This window comes from Phocoena phocoena, chromosome 20 (genome assembly GCF_963924675.1).
Source record: "Phocoena phocoena chromosome 20, mPhoPho1.1, whole genome shotgun sequence".
NCBI classification, from domain to species: Eukaryota; Metazoa; Chordata; class Mammalia; order Artiodactyla; family Phocoenidae; genus Phocoena; species Phocoena phocoena.
This window is the reverse complement of record NC_089238.1, coordinates 48,174,975-48,194,340: the sequence shown is the minus strand read 5'-3', so window position 1 is coordinate 48,194,340 and position 19,366 is coordinate 48,174,975. Positions and strand designations below refer to the sequence as shown.

Here is a 19,366-nt window from a genome sequence, read left to right as displayed (position 1 = left end):
CACATAGCACAGGGAGATCAGCTCGGTGCTTTGTGCCCACCTAGAGGGGTGGGATAGGGAGGGTGGGAGGGAGACGCAAGAGGGAAGGGATATGGGGATATATGCTTATGTATAGGTGATTCACTTTGTTATACAGCAGAAACTAACACACCATTGTAAAGCAATTACACTCCAATAAAGATGTTTAAAAAGAAACATCTCAAATACTGTAAGGCTGCATCTGCCAGTCCCTGCCCATGGGAGCAAGAAGCTTGTTTTCAGGCCTGATTTTCACCTTTAGGCAAAAGCAACAGCAGAAATGTAAAACTCATAGCAGCAATCTCAAATTTGACAATAAATAACTTGTTTTAAACAGGAAAATATAACCATATTGTTCGTTAGGTTCTTGATCTGAATGATTTTTGCTTTGCCATCTATGAAGGTGACAGAGACTGACAACATTTTATGTCATGAGTGATTTTGCAGTGCTGCTAATATGTCTTACGATCTAGACTATTATAATATCCTTAATATTTCAAAAATGACTGAGGCTGGCATAGTATTTTTTTGTTTTGTTTTGTTTTTTTGCGGTACGCGGGCCTCTCACTGCTGTGGCCTCTCCCGTTGCGGAGCACAGGCTCCGGACGCGCAGGCTCAGTGGCCATGGTTCATGGGCCCAGCCGCTCCGCGGCACCTGGTATCTTCCCGGACCGGGGCACGAACCCGTGTCCCCTGTATCGGCAGGCGGACTCTCAACCACTGCGCCACCAGGGAAGCCCTGGCATAGTATTTTTGAACCTTTCCAAATGACGATTTGTTTTTACATCACATTAAAAATTTAGCCTGATAATTCAAACACCTGCACAATTCCATTCTTTTTCAACATAATATAAATTTTTATTCCATTGCAAAAAGCATAAAAACTCTATGCTTTGAAAACCTGTAAGATTAATAATTTATATCTCCAGTAGCAAAGAAAAATTGAGCCATCCTTATAGAATGGAATGATTTAGTATATGATACTCACCCACCAATAATAGGTCATCCATTCTCTTCCGAGTCATTATGATACAACCTGACAACTGATTTAATTATCGAACACTGTACCTGAGAAAGTCTTCTCCTATGAGAGAAACAAATGGACCACCCACCCATACCATTTAAATAGCCCACCATCCAATGCAAAATGTACTTTCCTCACCGAAACTAGCAAAAATTAATACTTTAAAAGAAACTATAAAGATGGGAATGGGGGAGTTGGCGTGTAAAGTCCTACTTGTGTTATCTGAAGTGTAACAGTTTTAATATATTGACTTTCATATTTTGTCGAGGATCCTTGTTATTAGCTATGGGCACAGTCACACAAAGTCATATGATGTCATAATAGATTACAGTGTACACGGATTTAAACATTAATTTTTAAAATCATTTGGGGTAGTCTAGATAGACTTACACCTAGTATTTTATTAAATTTGTATGCCTGTAAAGTGTTTAGAAATGAACTAGCTTCATGGGGCTCAGTACAATAACGCTGTACTGAAGCAGCTTCTTTAAGATGCTGAAAATTAGGCTATGACTATAAGCACTCCAGAGGATGTCAAAGAACATCACAATAAACTACACATTAATAGCAAGCTTACATTTTTAGCCCCTCATTTTAGGGAGCCTATTAATTAGTAATATGACACTGATTATTTTATTTCCTTTTGTCAAGCCTGCAAATCTACCACATTTTGAGTGTTGCATTAAAAGGTCACAGCACAGTACCTCTTAAAAATGATAATTGATACTGAAGTTTCAGTTCCCACATTTAAACTACAGCAATATACAAACAACAAAATAGATACACAAAGACTAGGCATATTCATTTGTATACCTGTGTTTCTTATATTTGGTTTCTGACTGTATTTTAACTTTTTTTCCTCTCCCAGTCATATTCTATTAATTTTGGTCATAGTTAATATAGATGAGTAGTACAATGGCATCTTTAAATTGTTTTTAAAGATCATTTATTAACTTGAGGTCGCAATTTACCCCAATGTGACCTCTAGTTGCTTGGCTTGGGTATTATTCCATATATATGAAAATGTGATGGAGCTCCTTTGTCAAGAATTATATAATTTTAATGAAGAGACAAAAATATCCCTCACCCAAAGCACTGACCTAAATTAGACATCAATTTTCCAGACACTCATACAGTCTCTTTAATTATATTCTAGTCATTAAAATGGTACCATATTGCCTAGAAGTGCAGAGAATTCCATTTGGTTCCCAAATGAGAGACTTTACACAAATCTTCTCACCAAATATATGCAACATCACACGAACTACAGCAACAAGTAAAGTTAATTTGACTAAATATTTAGGTTTTACATTCACACTAATATTGAGATACAGTTATAGATTCCAGAAAGACCCCTCCCCATCTCTCAAAGACCAGATAAGACTAATAATTGTGTTACACAAGACTCATCTTCCACCGAAGATACCCAGCAAACTTGGGGTCCATTTCAGAGTCTGTCATATTTTTCCCAGAACACATTTCCTCGGGATATATTGATTTACCTGGACTGGGTGAGAGGGTCATGGAAGGAAATTTCTATTGCCCCACAACTATCATTTTGGTTAATAAGAACTGCTCGTGTTGAAGACATATTTAAAAGAAAATCAGAATCGAGTTCCTCTAAGGAAGAGATAATCTTATTAACTCAAGTATTCATTTGTTAAACAAATATTAATTTTTGGGTTAAGCATAAAATTTTATGGAGAAGGAACAGAGAGATAAGGAAATCTTTCAAACGCATATACTTTGCCTGCAGGAATACACTTATTACCTGCTGTGATGTCACTGGGTAATTTTCCTGGATGGTAGAGATTCACCTTAAGTCTTCCATCATTAAGAAAGAGGAGGAGACCCCCTGAAACCAGCTGAAGCTCACTGAATAGCAGTAGCCCCTCCTTATTCCAGGTTCGAAATTGAAAAGTGGCAGAAACTTCGTTCTCCCCGGAAGAGCCCGGCAGTGCTAAGTAACTCCTGGGGCTCAGAAAAGTCACAGGCACAGACTGTGGTTCTGAACAAGAAAACAACACATTTCCCTGAGAATAAAGTAAAAGAAAAAGCTTTAAGAATGACACTCACATCACCTTAGTGATAAAATCTGAAATACAGAGGCTGTTCATCAATCTCTAATTACCCCTGATTTAAAACAACAACAAAAATTGCTATCAACATGAATATTCAAATCCTTGCCATATGTCTTAATGGTTCTTCAAATCCAGGGATACATGGTCAGGCAAATCTTTCCCTGCGTTTTCTGGGTGAAATTATTTCCTCCCCATCTCTCAGTTCACAAAGGCATCTAACTCAATGCAACTGAATTCAATAAAAAATTTATGTAAGACAACTCTTTTCTATGTTTTACTTGGTTTTCTCTTCCCACTTATTTCACCCTTTTGCTGCCTTTGGCTTCTAACCCACCCCATAACATAACCAACATTAATGAGCTACTGGTTTTCCTTCCATGTTTTTTCATAATTCTCTCTGTTTCCATTGACATATACAAATATATATATATACACATATATATGTATATACATGTTTAAGTTATGTGTTCACTTATACGTACATTCACGTACACCTAAATATGTTTTGAATACATATACCTACACACTAGGCATTATTTGTTTTATTAAAATAGGAGCCATGTTTTATGCTGTTTACTCTATCATGATTTTATCATTAACAAATAACTTATGGAAATCCCTTTGAGTTATCTGGCAGAAGCCTAATTCCTACTTTTATTGATTGCATAATATTTTACTATGTGAATGTTCCAATTTTAGTCAACTGTTTCCTTGTTAATGTATATTCACTTTGTTTCCAGGTTTTGCCTCTCTGAACAATGCAAGAATAAATAACTCTGCATGCTTCTCTATGTGCTGGTATTTTCAGTTCTGCAGAAGAGGGTTCTAAATAAAGAACTATTGTATCTACATGTTTTAATAAATATTTCCAGCTTCTTCTCTGCCCACCAAAACAAGTTAAATTCTCCACATTTCCAACAGTAGTATACAAAGGTATGCTTTTCCTACATCCTTGACAAAGATATGCTTTTCCCCACATCCTTGACAGCAATAGGTATTACATATCTTTTAAATTTGCATAAGTTCAACAACAAAATACCAGAGTGATGTATCATTCTTATTTCTCTTGCATTTACCTAACAGTATATCTAAGCATTTTTCATGAGTTTGCTGCTCTTCTGGACTCGCTTTCCTCAGAACGGTCTGTTCATACCCTCTGCCTATTTTTCATTTTATTAGGTTTAACATTGCATAATACAATGTAGCACTTACATTCTTTTTTGAACCATTTTTGTCTTTTTCTTATCATTATGTGCTTGTCTTCAGATTTACATGTATTATTTCTTATCTAATGGTTTTTAGGTAGATCTTCAAGATACATTAGAATTGCATGAATTTTCATTAAAATATTGTACATGAAGGATTATTTTGCTATTAGAGTTAAATACATATTTAAGGATTAAAAAAAAGAAACGTAAAGGTCCGAACTATTTAGAAATAATTAGAATGTTCCTTAACAGGCTTCAGAAATCAAGATAAATGTTTTTATTTTACCCGAAAATAATCTTCAACAAATTTTCTAAATATAGATTTGAAAAGTCAATGAAATCACTTTATTTAGAAGAATACACATTGGAATTAAACTACTAGTCTTGGTTAAACAAAAACATTTGGCTATACTGTGATTCTGTTAAAAGTGAATTAGCTTTCACTGCAGACAAATACCTTGCCCCAGTGAATGAAATAACAAAAGGAGAAGAGTGAAATAAACTGACCCATAATGTAAAGGCAATTATAAGACTAACAAACCTGGTAAAAATGGAAACATTTACCAGCTGCATTTGGACAGCTGTCTGCTACTCTACAAGCAGCAAATCCTCTTGGCAATGAAGAGTGGGTGCTAGTTGCATGAGCAGCTTCTGGAAACTCATTCTGCAATGAAACACTCACATCTATCTCTCTATAATATTTTTATTTTCCATTTAAATTCTTTTCCCTTTTTTAAAAAAAATACTATTTAAAAATCTTGCTGGATGGTGTACTCATATAAATACTATCAATTCACACAGAGAATTAAGAATAAAATGTTTTGTAAGCAATAAATAATCCCATGATGTGGTTTGGGTTTTGCTGACACAACATGAGCTTACATTTACATATTCTGAATTTTGAACAATTAAAGAAATGTATTCAAATGGATAGATGTGTCTGCTTTTCTGTCATTAAGCTGGTTAAGCTAGAAACCACATTTCACAGAATCTCTTTTCTTGTCTTGCTCTGGTTAAAATTTAGCCAAAAAGGGAGCTTGCATGATATGAGTCAGAAGTGAAAGGCTGGCCGTTTTCCCCCCAGAGGTTTTCTGTGTGTGATAAAGCCCAGTGAGGGAGGATCACAGAGGGGCTGGTTTATTCCAGCTTGTCCTGGCTTTCACTCTGCTCCATCTCTTCCTCCAGACAGCTGGGCTCCACTTTCCAGTGCCTCTGATGATTGTTAAGATCCCAGTCCTAAAATAGATCCTTGTTCCTAAACTCACAGTGGTGCTGCTTCCCTGACGGAACCCTGACCGATAACAGTTGTATTTAAATTCTGCTGCATTTCCATAGAATTAGAGTATAATGCAGCCTGACCAGCACTGCTCTTGGGACAGACTGGCAGATGCAATCTTGTAAAAGGCTATTAGTTTCTTTTATTGGTTATAAATGACCATGGCAAAATACAAATTTTTCAAATGCTTCTCTAATATAGATGGATGTTATCTGACTCCAGGAACTTGGTATGCTTCTTCAGAGAGTGTGTCAGGGAGTAACTTATAAAGGAAATTACAGAGTAAGAGAAATTAGTCTCCTGGGAGTAATAATATCACAACAAAATAAATTATCAGTTGCACCAAAAAAAGGCCTGCTTTACTTCATATAAATATAAAATAATCATGCCCTATGAATTAAAAATTTTTAACATAGAATTCATCCCTTACATGCATATTGCCAAGCAGAGAAATGTTTTTAAGGAACAAGAGTAAAGTCTAAAACATCACATCAAGTGGGAATTCAAAATGAAGCAATTGTTTTGTGTGTAGTTTTCCTCATTTGTTCACATGAAGACTCAAGTCTTACCATAATGATGATCTGTGGGTTCTGTTGCTTGGCCAAATCAATAACATCCACTCCATTATAATAGAGATTTTCTAAACACCCATGAAAATGTTTATGGGGGAATGACGCTGATTTTCCAGGTGCTGGAATCCCTCCAAAGCTGATCTTAGAAAGAAAAATGGCATCAATAATATTGTTTAGTGATTTTTTGATAATCTGCTTAAATAATTACGATTAGCAACTATAGCTGTAATCATCATAGATAGACCGATTTTTCAGTACCCTACACTGCCATATTGATAATTTCAAATGGAGATTAAAAAAAATTAAGATGCATATCTTGAAACAAATTTATATGCATTCAGTTTTCACTTACACAAGAGCTTGATTATTTTTTACAAGTTGCTCATCACACCTGATTTCAATATTTTTTGGTTGCTGAAGAAAAATACATCTTTATATCCATGCTAAACCTTGGCAGCTTTAACAATGTTACCAATTACAATGACATTTTGTTTCATATACATTTCTGGCACACATTGATATTTGTGCATTTGAACTGATTATTAATGAATCAATTAATCTATTTATTGCTACATTCTCTCCATAAATCTGCACTGTTCAGGAGTGCCCTTTACCCGCCCCTACCACCACCAATCGTGCAACACATTCTGTATTTACTTGTAATGAGACCTCTTCAAGAACATTTCCTACATGTGGCAATTTGTAACTACCCATTGCAGGCAAAAAAGATGACATTTCTTTGTAATAATAAATTAACGTACTGGGAGAAAGATGGGGCCTCAGTAGTATATGCACAAAATTTGCTACTTGAGTTAGGTCACCTAGAGGAACACTTCATCAGAACCTTGACTGACTCTGAACGTAGGTTTTCTATAGTGCATTTTCTTTCATGTGGCTATACCACATATATATTACAAAGTCTGCATTAATTGAAACGTAACCATCACACCTCATAATCGAGATGTAGGTAACTGAACTCTCCCTGGGCGTGGAAACGATGTCTGTGCTCATCCACTGTAAAGTTGACTTGTTTGCCCAGGCGTTGGATGAGCACGGAATGCCAGTGCTGGTCGTCCAGCAGGCTGCCCAGGGTGAGACTGATCGGGCCGTGAGTGGAGGGCAGCTTAGCTTCACCTTAGAAGAGAAAAAAAATAACAGCACCATTATTCTCAGTTTAAAAAAAAGAAAAAAAAGTTCCTTTTGGGGGCACCAGAGTCTCTCATGATAATTGTAATCTCTTTCCATCCACTCCATCCAAAATGCTAGCCTGAATTTACCTCAAGTTTGAATATAATATGCTCTCAACCTTGTTGTAATTTCTTCCTCTGTTAATTCTCTTTATTAGCATTACCCACCATCACACACTCATTTTCAATATAAATTTTATCTTTGCTACAACCTCATTATTTTTACTACCTCGGTATTTTTCAATGACCCATCCCTTTCATCATGATGTCTGAAAATAGCTAAGTGGTTCTGTCAGCACTATGACATTGAAAGAGGGTCTTGTACAATTTGCAAATAGGAACCATTTTTACGTGCAAGTACAATATGGGCGTGTATATATATATGTGTGATATATATATATATATATATATATATATATATATATATATATATATATCACATACATACATAAACACTTGAATGTGGAAATATGGCACCTTAATTGTTAAAATAAGATAAGCTATAAAAGCATAAAGCTACTAAGGTGATATCTAAATGACCAGAGATTTTTCAAGCACTTTACCCAAATAGTTTTACCTGAATTAATAACTAAAAAGAGTTTTCCTCTTCTTAATTCCAGTGTGATGTGATCTCCATTTTGCCCTTGCCGGTGGAGTAGAATCCCATCGCTCTGCATAGTTTTAAATTTCAAAGAAATTATATCCTTTATTGGGCTCAGGGATTTTTGATCAAATCTGTAGAGAAGGCAGCTTTTCCCATCAAGATCAACCACCTCTGATCCTAGACAAAGATATTAAAAGTCATTCTAAGGATAAATATGCTTTTCATTAAAGCATTTTAAAAGTATATGTATAGAAAGAGCATTATACTTGTACCCATACGTGTATAGTTCAGCTCCAAGCCAATCAAAATAATGGAAAATAAAACCACCAAATGTCTAATTCCTTCTAATTCCTGGGATTGATTCCATTTTAGTCTTTATTCACTTATTTACAAAATTCATGATCTAGAAATACATTTTGAAATGTATTCCTAATTTTCTCTTATATTATTAAAGGCTGTTTCTCATTCCATAATAAATTAGGGAAAAGGTTATAATCAATACCCATAAAACCACTTTGCATATTTCATGATCAATATTTTTAATGACATTCTTGAAATGTTGAAGTTAAATGGTTTTTTACCTTCTAAAAAAGTAGTTTTGAAATCTCAAAATTCCTTCTATATGGCATATATAAAAGAGATCGACACACAAATACAAACACATACATTGGACTCATCAATGCCACCTCAAGTATACATTAAACTGACCTTTGTGTTTTGTTTTATTTTATTATTTTTGTGGCTAAGTAATAGTATTTAAGAGCAATGCTATTTTCTGTCTTCTCAAGGGCACTGTTGGAAAGATATTCACTTAATGACATTATAAGGGCTGTTCTGCATTTGTGTCATAACTGTGACATTGACAGGTTTTTTCAGCTTTCTGACAGTGTCTTATCTACTCATTGTCAAGATCACTTTTATTCAGTTCATCTGATAAAAGATGTCATGTTATACCAGTAACATAACAGTACATCTGTCAAAATCAGTTGCACCCTGAGCAAAGAACTGATAATTCTCAGAAAGCCTTGCAGTGTTTCCTACATTTCACAAGTCAAAGATTTTTTTTTTTAAGGCAATTACCCTTGAGAGTGCATTTATGTAATAAATGAAGAGGTTAGGGAAACCCAATAAAATAGGAAGCTATTTTTCTACTGGTTAGGTGACTTCTCCCAGTCAACAAAACGACATTACAGTTCACTCATCTTGTTTCATTCGACAAAATTATTACATCAACTTGTATGTCCAAATATGCATTTCTTTCAGATTATCCATCATATGTAATGGGAACCATTTATATTCACCACCGCCCCCAATTTTTTCCAACTATTTTATGCAGCTATCTTTTGGAAATTCAGAGGTTTGATTTTTCCACGTCTTGTTAATGTGCTTATAAAAGAATTCATTCACCAAGTGCACATGAATAAACATTGCATTCTGTAGAAAGAATAATGTTAACTGAATAATTACTCCTTGTTATATAGCTGAATAAATGTGCATGGCAAAAACATAACTCTGTGACAAATACAAATAATGTGTTCTATGATAATTAGATTACAATAAATTAAGAAGAATTCCAATAAGACAGACTTTAAATGCTGACACATTTGGAGCCATGCAGTTATCTCTGAGTTAATGCATTGCTTAAAGGCAACCGTCATTATAATGATTTTATTTCAGATAAAGTCTATTTTTGGAATTAGCTACCAAGAGAATTTTTTCCCCAATGAACGTCTAGCCTGTGATACTTCAGCCTTCTATTTCTTTTTTTCTCTCTTCTTCACTACTGTTGCTATTACATTATAATGGTCATATCAGCCTTTCATGGCACAAGAGCTTTGTGCCTGGAATATCTCCATCAGTAAAATGGGATAGTGAGAAACATATTAGACTATTGATGCCTAAAGCAATGGTATACTACTTCATCTCTTAAATGGAAGCCACTTGGCATTTTCTCTCTTACCTATTATGTTCTTACTTCACAGGTATCACACTAAGTAGTTGGGTCCATTCATTCAATAAATATTTATTTAGCCCATCCAGTCTGAGGCCGTGTGATGGATGCTGAGATAAAAGAGGGATCAACACCAACATGGCCCTTGTCCTCACGGAACTTACATTCAGTGAAGACAGGCAACAAATAGCAAGTAAAAAAGTAAGTTCGCATTCCCACCAGCAGTGCAGGAGGGTTCCCCTTTCTCCACACCCTCTCCAGCATTTATTGTTTCTAGATTTTTTGATGATGGCTATTCTGACCGGTGTGAGATGATATCTCATTGTAGTTTTGATTTGCATTTCTCTAATGATGACTGATGTTGAGCGTTCTTTCATGTGTTTGTTGGCAATCTGTATATTTTCTTTGGAGAAATGTCTATTTAGGTCTTCTGCCCATTTTTGGATTGGGTTGTTTGTTTTTTTGTTATTGAGCTGCATGAGCTGCTTATAAATTTTGGAGATTAATCCTTTGTCAGTTGCTGGTACAGCCACTATGGAGAACAGTATGGAGGTTCCTTAAAAAACTACAAATAGAACTACCATATAACCCAGCAATCCCACTGCTGGGCATATACCCTGAGAAAACCATAATTCAAAAAGAGTCATGTACCAAAATGTTCATTGCCGCTCTATTTACAATAGCCAGGAGATGGAAACAACTGAAGTGTCCATCATCGGATGAATGGATAAAGAAGATGTGGCACATATATACAATGGAATATTACTCAGCCATAAAAAGAAACAAAATTGAGTTATTTGTAGTGAGGTGGCTGGACCTAGAGTCTGTCATACAGAGTGAAGTAAGTCAGAAAGAGAAAGACAAATACCGTATGCTAACACATATATATGGAATCTAAGGAAAAAAATGTCATGAAGAACCTAGGGGTAAGACAGGAATAAAGACACAGACCTACTAGAGAACGGACTTGAGGATATGGGGAGGGGGAAGGGTAAGCTGTGACAAAGCGAGAGAGTGGCATGGACATATATACACTACCAAACGTAAAATAGCTAGCTAGTGGGAAGCAGCCGCATAGCACAAGGAGATCAGCTCAGTGCTTTGTGACCACCTGGATGGGTGGGATAGGGAGGGCGGGAGGGAGGGAGATGCAAGAGGGAAGAGATATGGGAACATATGTATATGTATAACTGATTCACTTTGTTATGAAGCAGAAACTAACACACCATTGTAAAGCAATTATACTCCAATAAAGATGTAAAAAATAAATTAAAATTTTAAAAAAAAGTAAGTTCGTAAACCATTACAGACCATAACAGGCATTCTGATCAAGATTAAAAGAAGCCTGGGGTCACTTTAATTAAGGTAGTTGGGAAAGCTCAGTTCTCAGGTCTAGAAACCTGATGCTAAAGCAGATGGTAATCAATAATCTTCTTACTCTTGTCAGTCTTCAAGTCCTAAACTTGTCCGCATAAAATAATTACTCTTATGCTTAATTTTAAGATGGCTAGACATTCTCCCAACACATTCTGTCATTCATTATCATGAAAGGAAGCTCTGAGGATGCTGAGAAACTCCAGTGGCAGTCAGTAACTCAGCTCTCAGATTTCACATGCAATGTGAACAATACCCTTCGGGAAAAAAAAGCTAAATATAATTCAGAATGTAAGTACAATGTCAGTACAGGGAAACTTCAAGTTATATCCGTGTAATATATTACAAGGATTTCCATAAAACAAAGGAATTCAGAATGGCCCCTATCAGTATTACTTTAGATAGAAAACTCACTTATAAACGCTATTTACAGAACTTATCTGATATATAAAAAGCATGCGATTTTAAACAATCATCATAAAACGTTGTGCTATGATAAATACAGTTAACGATATAAAAATCTGGAACTATCTGAAAAAAAATAATCTTTTGAGAGACAGAGGGAGAGAGAGGAAGAGAGTATCTGAATTTTCTCCAAGGATGCTGGTGGGAGAGACAGGTCTCTCTTGGAACTGATATCACCACTGTTAAGAAAATTGAAAAAGCTGGAAAATAAATCAAAGGAATAACTTAATGTCCTCTCAGTGTCATGCTGGAGCTTTTTAAAAGAAGCCCGTCTAATTAATTCTAGGTGAATTCACAAATATATCTTATTTTACTATTTATTACTGATGAGGGCCAGTCTCTAAGTTACATGTTAATTTATAGTTTTGGGGTTTTTTTGTTTTCCCAGTAGAGATGCAAATAACTTCCATCAGATAGAAAATATATCCCCAAAGGTTATGGTTTTATTGCCCTGTTGGACATTAAACATTTGTGTACTTAACCTAGTGATAGTAATTCAACATTCTTTTTTCCAGCTTTTAGGAACCACTTGCATTCTTGGCCTATGGCCCCTTCCTTCTTGTATAGGACCAGCATCATAGCATCTTCAAATTTCTCTCTTTCTCATTATCTCTCATGTTTGCATTCACAGTCACATCTCCTTCTCTAACTCTGATCCTGTCACGTCTCTTTTATAAGGACCCCTGTGACGACACTGGGTCCACCTGGATGATCCAGGATAATCTCCCCAACTCAAGACCCGTAACTTAATCACAACTGTAAAGTACCTTTGTCATATAATGTAACATATTTACGGTTACAGAGCATTACTCTATCACAGCAAGTTACCTGCTCTCTTTGTCCCTGTTCCTTCATCTGTAACATGGGAATAATAGTACGTTCTTTTCTTTAAGTGAAGTATAGGTGATTTACAATATTTTGTTAATAACAGTATATTCTTCATAGGTCTGTTGTATGAATGCATATCTACACAATTTTTGGAAGTTGCTAGCATATAATTAGAATTCAATAAATTGTTAACTACTATTAATGCTATTACTTATTAGAACACTGGGCAGGGAAAGAGGGATAGCAAAAATAGTTTAATAAATACGTTTGGTGTGTTTATTTTTTAAAAGTGGACTCTAAAAAATAATGAATTTCTGAAGCGCACAAGAAATGCTCAATTACCAATGTCATTGCCAGGTTATGCAGCAATAATGATTTTGAGCCATCTGTGGGTTCTGTGGCTTTTTCTCTGTCTGTCAGCAAATGCCTGAGCTGACTCACCATGGCAATTGTCGGTGACCTGAATCCTCCTCAGTGAATACCTCCATCTCAGATCTTCTCATTTAGAGCAGGAAGCAAGGAAAGAGGTGGCTCACAAAGACTGCAGGCCCTACTCTCTTTATCAATTCTCCCCGTGACCCTGGGAAAGAGATGTAGCCTGCTTGATTTGCATGATTCAGAAATATAATCTCCCGTAGAATAAAGAGTTTTCTGAAAGAAAATATTCCTACTTCTTTCAGGGAGTTGTGTGAGAAGTGGAATTGCTGAAACACGTATCCTGCGCTCCTTCTGCAGCACATGTTTATGGAGACCTTTCCGCGAACACAGTGGAAGACACAGTAATGCATAACACGAAGAGCATTATTTTTTCCAGGAGCTTATGGTCTAGCAGGGAAGACGCACGTCCTTGAGATGTGATTATTCATGCTTCACTTCTGCATCAGGGCTGGGTCCTGAACGATTTCTAACACGTGCAGGAGGAGTTGAACCTCTCGGCCTCAGAGAAGGACGTTAACTAAAGGGCAGAAATGCTTCACCTCCGTGAGCAGCAAACTGCTTTTCTACCTCTGCATGTTTCACATGCAAACACACTCCTCATTGTCACATCTTCCACTTGACCCAGTACCGTTCCCTCTCCCTTGCAACCTATCCCTGCTCCAGAAGTTTGAGGCTTCTCCAGTTGTGAGGGGTTGCCATTTGAAAAAGCAATGTCTTCCCCACCCTGTAAGTGAATTACTAAGAAAAACACATCCAAGAGCATGATTTCTCAAATTGGGGTCCGTGGTCACACCACGTGAGAATCACCTAAGGAGAATCTCTTGTGGCCTCCGTAAACATTCAGCAAACATCCTGCGCTCTGCCTGATGTCCGCTAATTTAGAATCTCTGAAAGACAACTCAAGAGTATAGGTTCCTGAGTGATCCTGAGGCAGACGACAGCATAAGGGTTATTTGACAAGAAGAAGAGGTAGCTTACACAAACCTGTTCTCTGAAAATGAACAACCTCATTGCACACTGAATTGTACCATGGAAAACAAAATTGTTTTATTTATCTATACCATAGGTGGTACTTGCAGAAAATTGTGGAGGTGGTAGTGACTTGTCCCTGAAACGTCTTTCAGGGAGAAATGGATTCTGTGAGTTAAACCATGAATCATAGCATTATTGATGAGATCAGTTGACTAAGAAACTTAAAAGAGAAAAATTGGAATAGAAAATGCATGAAATGGAAAACAAATCATTAAAAATAGAAAATTCACTTTATTGAAGGTCATGAAAGAGTTCTTGAAAAAGACATGAGACTCTTCTAATAATTCTTTGGGAATCATCCCAAAAACACAAATAGAAAAAGAGTGCTACCACTAGAGAAAACAGCTATGGACCAAACTCTTCTGGGCTAAATTGAATTCAGTCTTAAACACTGATCATATTGCCTCTCTATTTAAAAATTACTACCTATGAATCACTAAACAAACAGAGGTCCAATTTTGACTTCTAAAAAACATTAATCAGACTGAGTCACTGTTAAACTATTATATAGTGAACTATTAAAGCTACAGCATGATGTATAGGCACGTGAGATCTGCATTACAGAATTGTGCTTTTAAAGAGATGGAGAGGAGAGACCAAGCACCTGAGAAATCAACAGGAAATGCGTTGTTCTATTTTTGCATAGTAGCATAAAAGAACACAGAATGATTTAAGGGACTCTCAGGTTTAAAACAACTAAAATTAATATGGTAAAAAGGAAGAAGGCACAGGATCAAATGCTGTATATAACCACAGGGAAAAGGTGACTTTACTGTCATGGTTTTTGTTTTGTTTTTTTCCAGTATGTGGGCCTCTCACTGCTGTGGCCTCTCCCGCTACGGAGCACAGGCTCCGGACGCGCAGGCTCAGCGGCCATGGCTCACAGGCCCAGCCACTCCGCGGCATGTGGGATCTTCCCGGACCGGGGCACGAACCCGTGTCCCCTGCATCGGCAGGCAGACTCTCAACCACTGCGCCACCAGGGAAGTCCACTATCATGGCTTTAAACAGACTGATTTAAGGTCAGTGATAACACTCCAGGAGGTTATGGGAGCAAACATCATCATGGCCACTTACATATCAATTTAAATTAACCTTTTAAATAGATTTGAAATCGGTAACATCTACTTCATCAAGGACGCTGGAGTGTATCATTGGAGGATGTAAGCTGGATTTCCGTTTCTAATATTTATTTGTTATTTTTGTGATGTCACAGAAATCACTTAAGTGCCAATTCTCAATTTCCTTATTTGGAATATGTGGAGAATAATTCCAACCTTTCATGCTATACCAAAAAAGCTGTTGGCACCCGAGAGAAATATCAAAATGCCTTGACAGTTATTATTTAGTATGCTATTATTATCATTTTAATAATAACAACTCTTGAAATTTCATATGTTCATCTCAGAGATATTTCTCTTTTCGTCAGTTGCTACTGCTTGAGGATAATAAATTTGGATGTTTACATATTTATTCATTTTTTGGTTTATATCGTGGCTAATCAGATATTTTTCTTAATACCTCCACTTAACAAATAGTTACTGAACATTTACTGTGCCAAGCTCTACAGCAGGAGGCTGTGTAACAGGGAACACATTCCATCCTCATGGATCCTCCAATCAGAAGGAAAAGAAAGACATCACATAACTCATCCCATCTGAACAGATGTTTTTACAAATTGTTAAGTGGAACTTGAAGGAAAAGGACAGGGTAATATCAGAGGTTTGAGCAGAAAGGTCTAAATTAGGTTGTTGATTAGGGACGACATCTCTGAGGAAATGATATTTAAGCTGAGCAGATCACCACCTATGAGAACATCTAGGGTCAGAAAAGGAAGAGAAGGTCGGGGGAGAAGAGGGTGAGAAGAGCTGGGAGGGTGGGAGAGTCTGGAGAGGGATGGATGGTGTGGCAGAAACTAAATGGAAGAGTTCCACAGGGAGCTGAATTACTGGCAGATCACCTTGACCCTGTGAAAGCTTGGTTCCAGGTTTTTCTTGGACAGGTCTATTTAGGATTTGTCCTTAGTCCCAGGACGTAACAATTGGTCCTCAGTTACGGTGTTTATTTCTAAGGCAATGCCTTTCTGGCTTTTCAGGTAAAAGCCCAAAGTGTTTAACAAGTCTCTCTAAATTGGCAGAACTTGGACTCCAAAGGTATCCTTCCCAGAACTAGGCAGATGCTGGATGAAGTCCTCAGGACTTGAGTCGCCCAGCTCTTGCTTTTGCCTGGTGCATAGTGGGCATGGGTAAGTCAGGGATCAGGCAAGGATTTAAGGGGAATGTGTATGCAGGAGTCAGGGCTCTCCCTCTCTGACACCCTCCTTTTCAGTATTCCACCCTAAATTTCTAACCACTCTGACAGTCTTGAACTCTGACCTCTGTCTCCTCAGCCTAGTAAAATCTGGCTACTTGCTGCTTGAGTATTATGACGTTCTTAGGAAAAAGTCAGTTAAATATGGATCTCCAGGAGTTTGCTTTCCATCTTTCAAGAATCAAGTCCTCTCAAGTTGCTGCCTGTTTTGAGCTGAATTTCAAAGCCCTGAAGCATTTTTTAAAATGTATTTTACTCAGCCACTATAATTGCTGTGGGCAGCAAGATAGTCCAATAAAAGCTACTCTGTTATGACTAGTACCTAAAAGCAAATCTCTCTCTTTTTGTAAAATTTTATAACTATTGACTTGTCCATTAATTTATTTAGGATTGCAAAATGGGCATATACTGATTCTACTATTCCTTGTTTATTTATATAAATATAACTTTAAAGAAAAATCCCCTCTAATCTTCTATTTGATTACCTTGAGGTACAGATCACCTAGGAAGAGTAGGATAAATGCTTGATGTTTTCTCTTCATTTATTAGTTTTCAAAATAATGAGTTGATTCCTTAATAGTTCTCCTAGGTAACCAATGAGGGTTCTTTTTTTAGTATTATCAAGAACCCATTCACTTAAATATAGTTAATATGTTTCAAAACTGCAGCTACTATCTTTATCGATGCTGAAATATTTCCATCTTTGGTCAGTGAGAGCCCCTTCAGTTGGTTGAGCTCTTTTGACATTATTCTGGTAGGTTTTCATAGTCTCCTTATTTTCTGGCATTCTAAAAGCTAACCTCATTTTAATATAACTTCACATATCATCAAATTAAAATCTTAAGACTATAAACTTTGCAAAGAATTAGAATTTATCCACTTTGATTTTAGGCCAACATGAATCCATCTTCTTTTTAAACTCTGACATAAAATAGGATCCCTCAGCTACAGTATTAGCTGATAAACAGTCTGAGAGCAAGGACTGTATTTAAAGCACCTTGTCAAGATTTTATGTTGACATGTTGGAGCTAATAAGTAGGTATTGGATTCAATCACAACTATTCTTTAGGGTAAATCTAACACCTTTCCTGCTTTTCCTTTTTCCCCAACCCAACAGCTGGTGTGAGAGAGCTGCATCCTGAGTAGACAGAAGGCTTTTACTTAAGTTTTCTTTCAGTATTTTTTCACCCAGATAAACAGTTGCACTTTTCACGTTACTTTCTTATATTTCCTACTAATAATTTTCTAAATGGAAATCTACAGATGTAAGTAGTTCCAACTTCCGGTATTTTTTACATCATGAAATGCATCCTCTTATTTTAAGTTAACATGAGTTTTGTAATTTCTGACTTACTTCCATTTACTAAATAGAATCCATCATTTTCTCTCACACAGTCTGCATTTAAGCAAATAAACGTAATAGTGTAACACATCTGTACATTTCTTCTCTGCCAATCCTCTCACTCAGTTTTCCCTGTGCTCTATGCCTGATCTTTAATGGACTGAATATGACACTTGGATGACGGGAAAAGCCTTCCTGAATTTCCCCAGACCTGCCCCCATTCATTCATCTATCTGTCCAGAGGACTAATACCAAAAGAGGACCATCCGATTTCAATACAGTATAATGTGTGTATGATGTGACCAGGAGCAGAACACATCCTCTGACCTAAACAGGAAGTACTAGAGAAGTTGTTGGAAACAGTGATTTCTATGCAGAGAAAAGACAATGAGTAAAAGAATTATCTAGGTAGGGGAATGAAGGCTAGATGTGTGTGGTGATCGCCCTATGCTTCATGAAAAGATCCTAAGACTAGAAAAATCATGAAATCACAGCACTTCAAAGAAACTGTAATTATTTCACTACGGCCGGGCAGTTGGATGCTTTTATTCTGCTGAGGATGAGGAAGGAGAGATCGTGGATCGAAAAATGAGAGTGTTTACACAACAGCTAGAGAAAAGAAACTAAGAATCTATACTCAGGGCGATCGCTTCAGCAATTCACCCACCATTAACCATTATCTCCTGTGGCTTAATTGCTACTTCTTAAGCACTCCTCAGATTCACTCACTTGCACCCAGTTATTTCCTTTCTTGCCTTTGTTTACCGTTGTTTACCCTTTGGGACACACTGAGCAGAGTAGTAGTTCTTCATCATCAAACACTGTCTTTTCTTTTTCTTTCTTCCACAAGTTATTTCCTTACCTACACCTCTTGTCTAGATCTGTAAACATGTTCACAGTGGCTATGGCCAAGACATCTGAAATTTATACTTTCCCTTTGAACCCATAAAATTTAGCTTCTGCTTCTCTCATTACTCAGGAAACAACATCAGGTTTACCGACATAAAAGTAGAACATGCTCTTTGATATGGATTTTTCCATTCACTTGATGCTCCTTCAGAACAAGTTACTGTTCTAACTCAGGGTAATAAAACCGTGTGTGGTTCTCACAACAGCCACTTTCCCAGCAATATTCACAGGGCCAGCTTGCATCTATAACTTCAGCCAACACACATATTAGGCACAAGGGGCCGGGGGGGGTCTGGCATAAAAATGCACACTACCTGAAAAACAGTACAAAGGACCTGTTTTAATTATGACAAATGCATTTCTGTTTTTCAAAGACATGAGTAGTTGTATAAACATAGCTTTAAACTTTATACTTTTCTTATCAACAGTAAGTGGAAAGGTTCTGATTTAATAACTAATGATATTTTATAGGTCTCGATTCTGTAACTTCACCCCAGAGGATGTGGAGTTCCAATCTTCCGTATTTCACAGTCACTTAAACTCAATGAGTCAGCGATGGAATTAATTCTCTCTCCTGCTCCCTTCCAGAACTTATTTGTTCCCCAGCGCCCCCTCCCAGTAAATGACACCACCTTCCAGACCGCCGCTCAGATCTGATAACTCAGTGTCCGCTCACATACAATCACTAAATTCTCTTGATTCGATGGCAGCCTCGGCATACTGTGAATCTGGTTCAAGTCAGGAGAA

The 19,366-nt window shown here is 36.8% G+C and overlaps 1 protein-coding gene across 7 annotated transcripts in view; it reads right to left on the bottom strand.

Moving 5' to 3' along the window:
* CNTNAP4 (contactin associated protein family member 4) overlaps positions 1 to 19,366 on the bottom strand; it is a 256,272-nt gene that overhangs the window by 92,881 nt on the left and 144,025 nt on the right. For 5 of the 7 annotated variants that reach the window (XM_065899255.1, XM_065899257.1, XM_065899262.1 and 2 more), the window contains exons 5-8: positions 7,944 to 8,147; positions 7,129 to 7,313; positions 6,177 to 6,320; positions 2,814 to 3,075 (exon numbers count right to left, since the gene is read on the bottom strand). In XM_065899255.1, the coding sequence (XP_065755327.1) occupies positions 2,814 to 3,075; positions 6,177 to 6,320; positions 7,129 to 7,313; positions 7,944 to 8,147 (795 nt within the window). The remainder of the gene's footprint in view (positions 1 to 2,813; positions 3,076 to 6,176; positions 6,321 to 7,128; positions 7,314 to 7,943; positions 8,148 to 19,366) is intronic. The other 2 variants (XM_065899258.1, XM_065899261.1) reach the window with 1 other exon arrangement.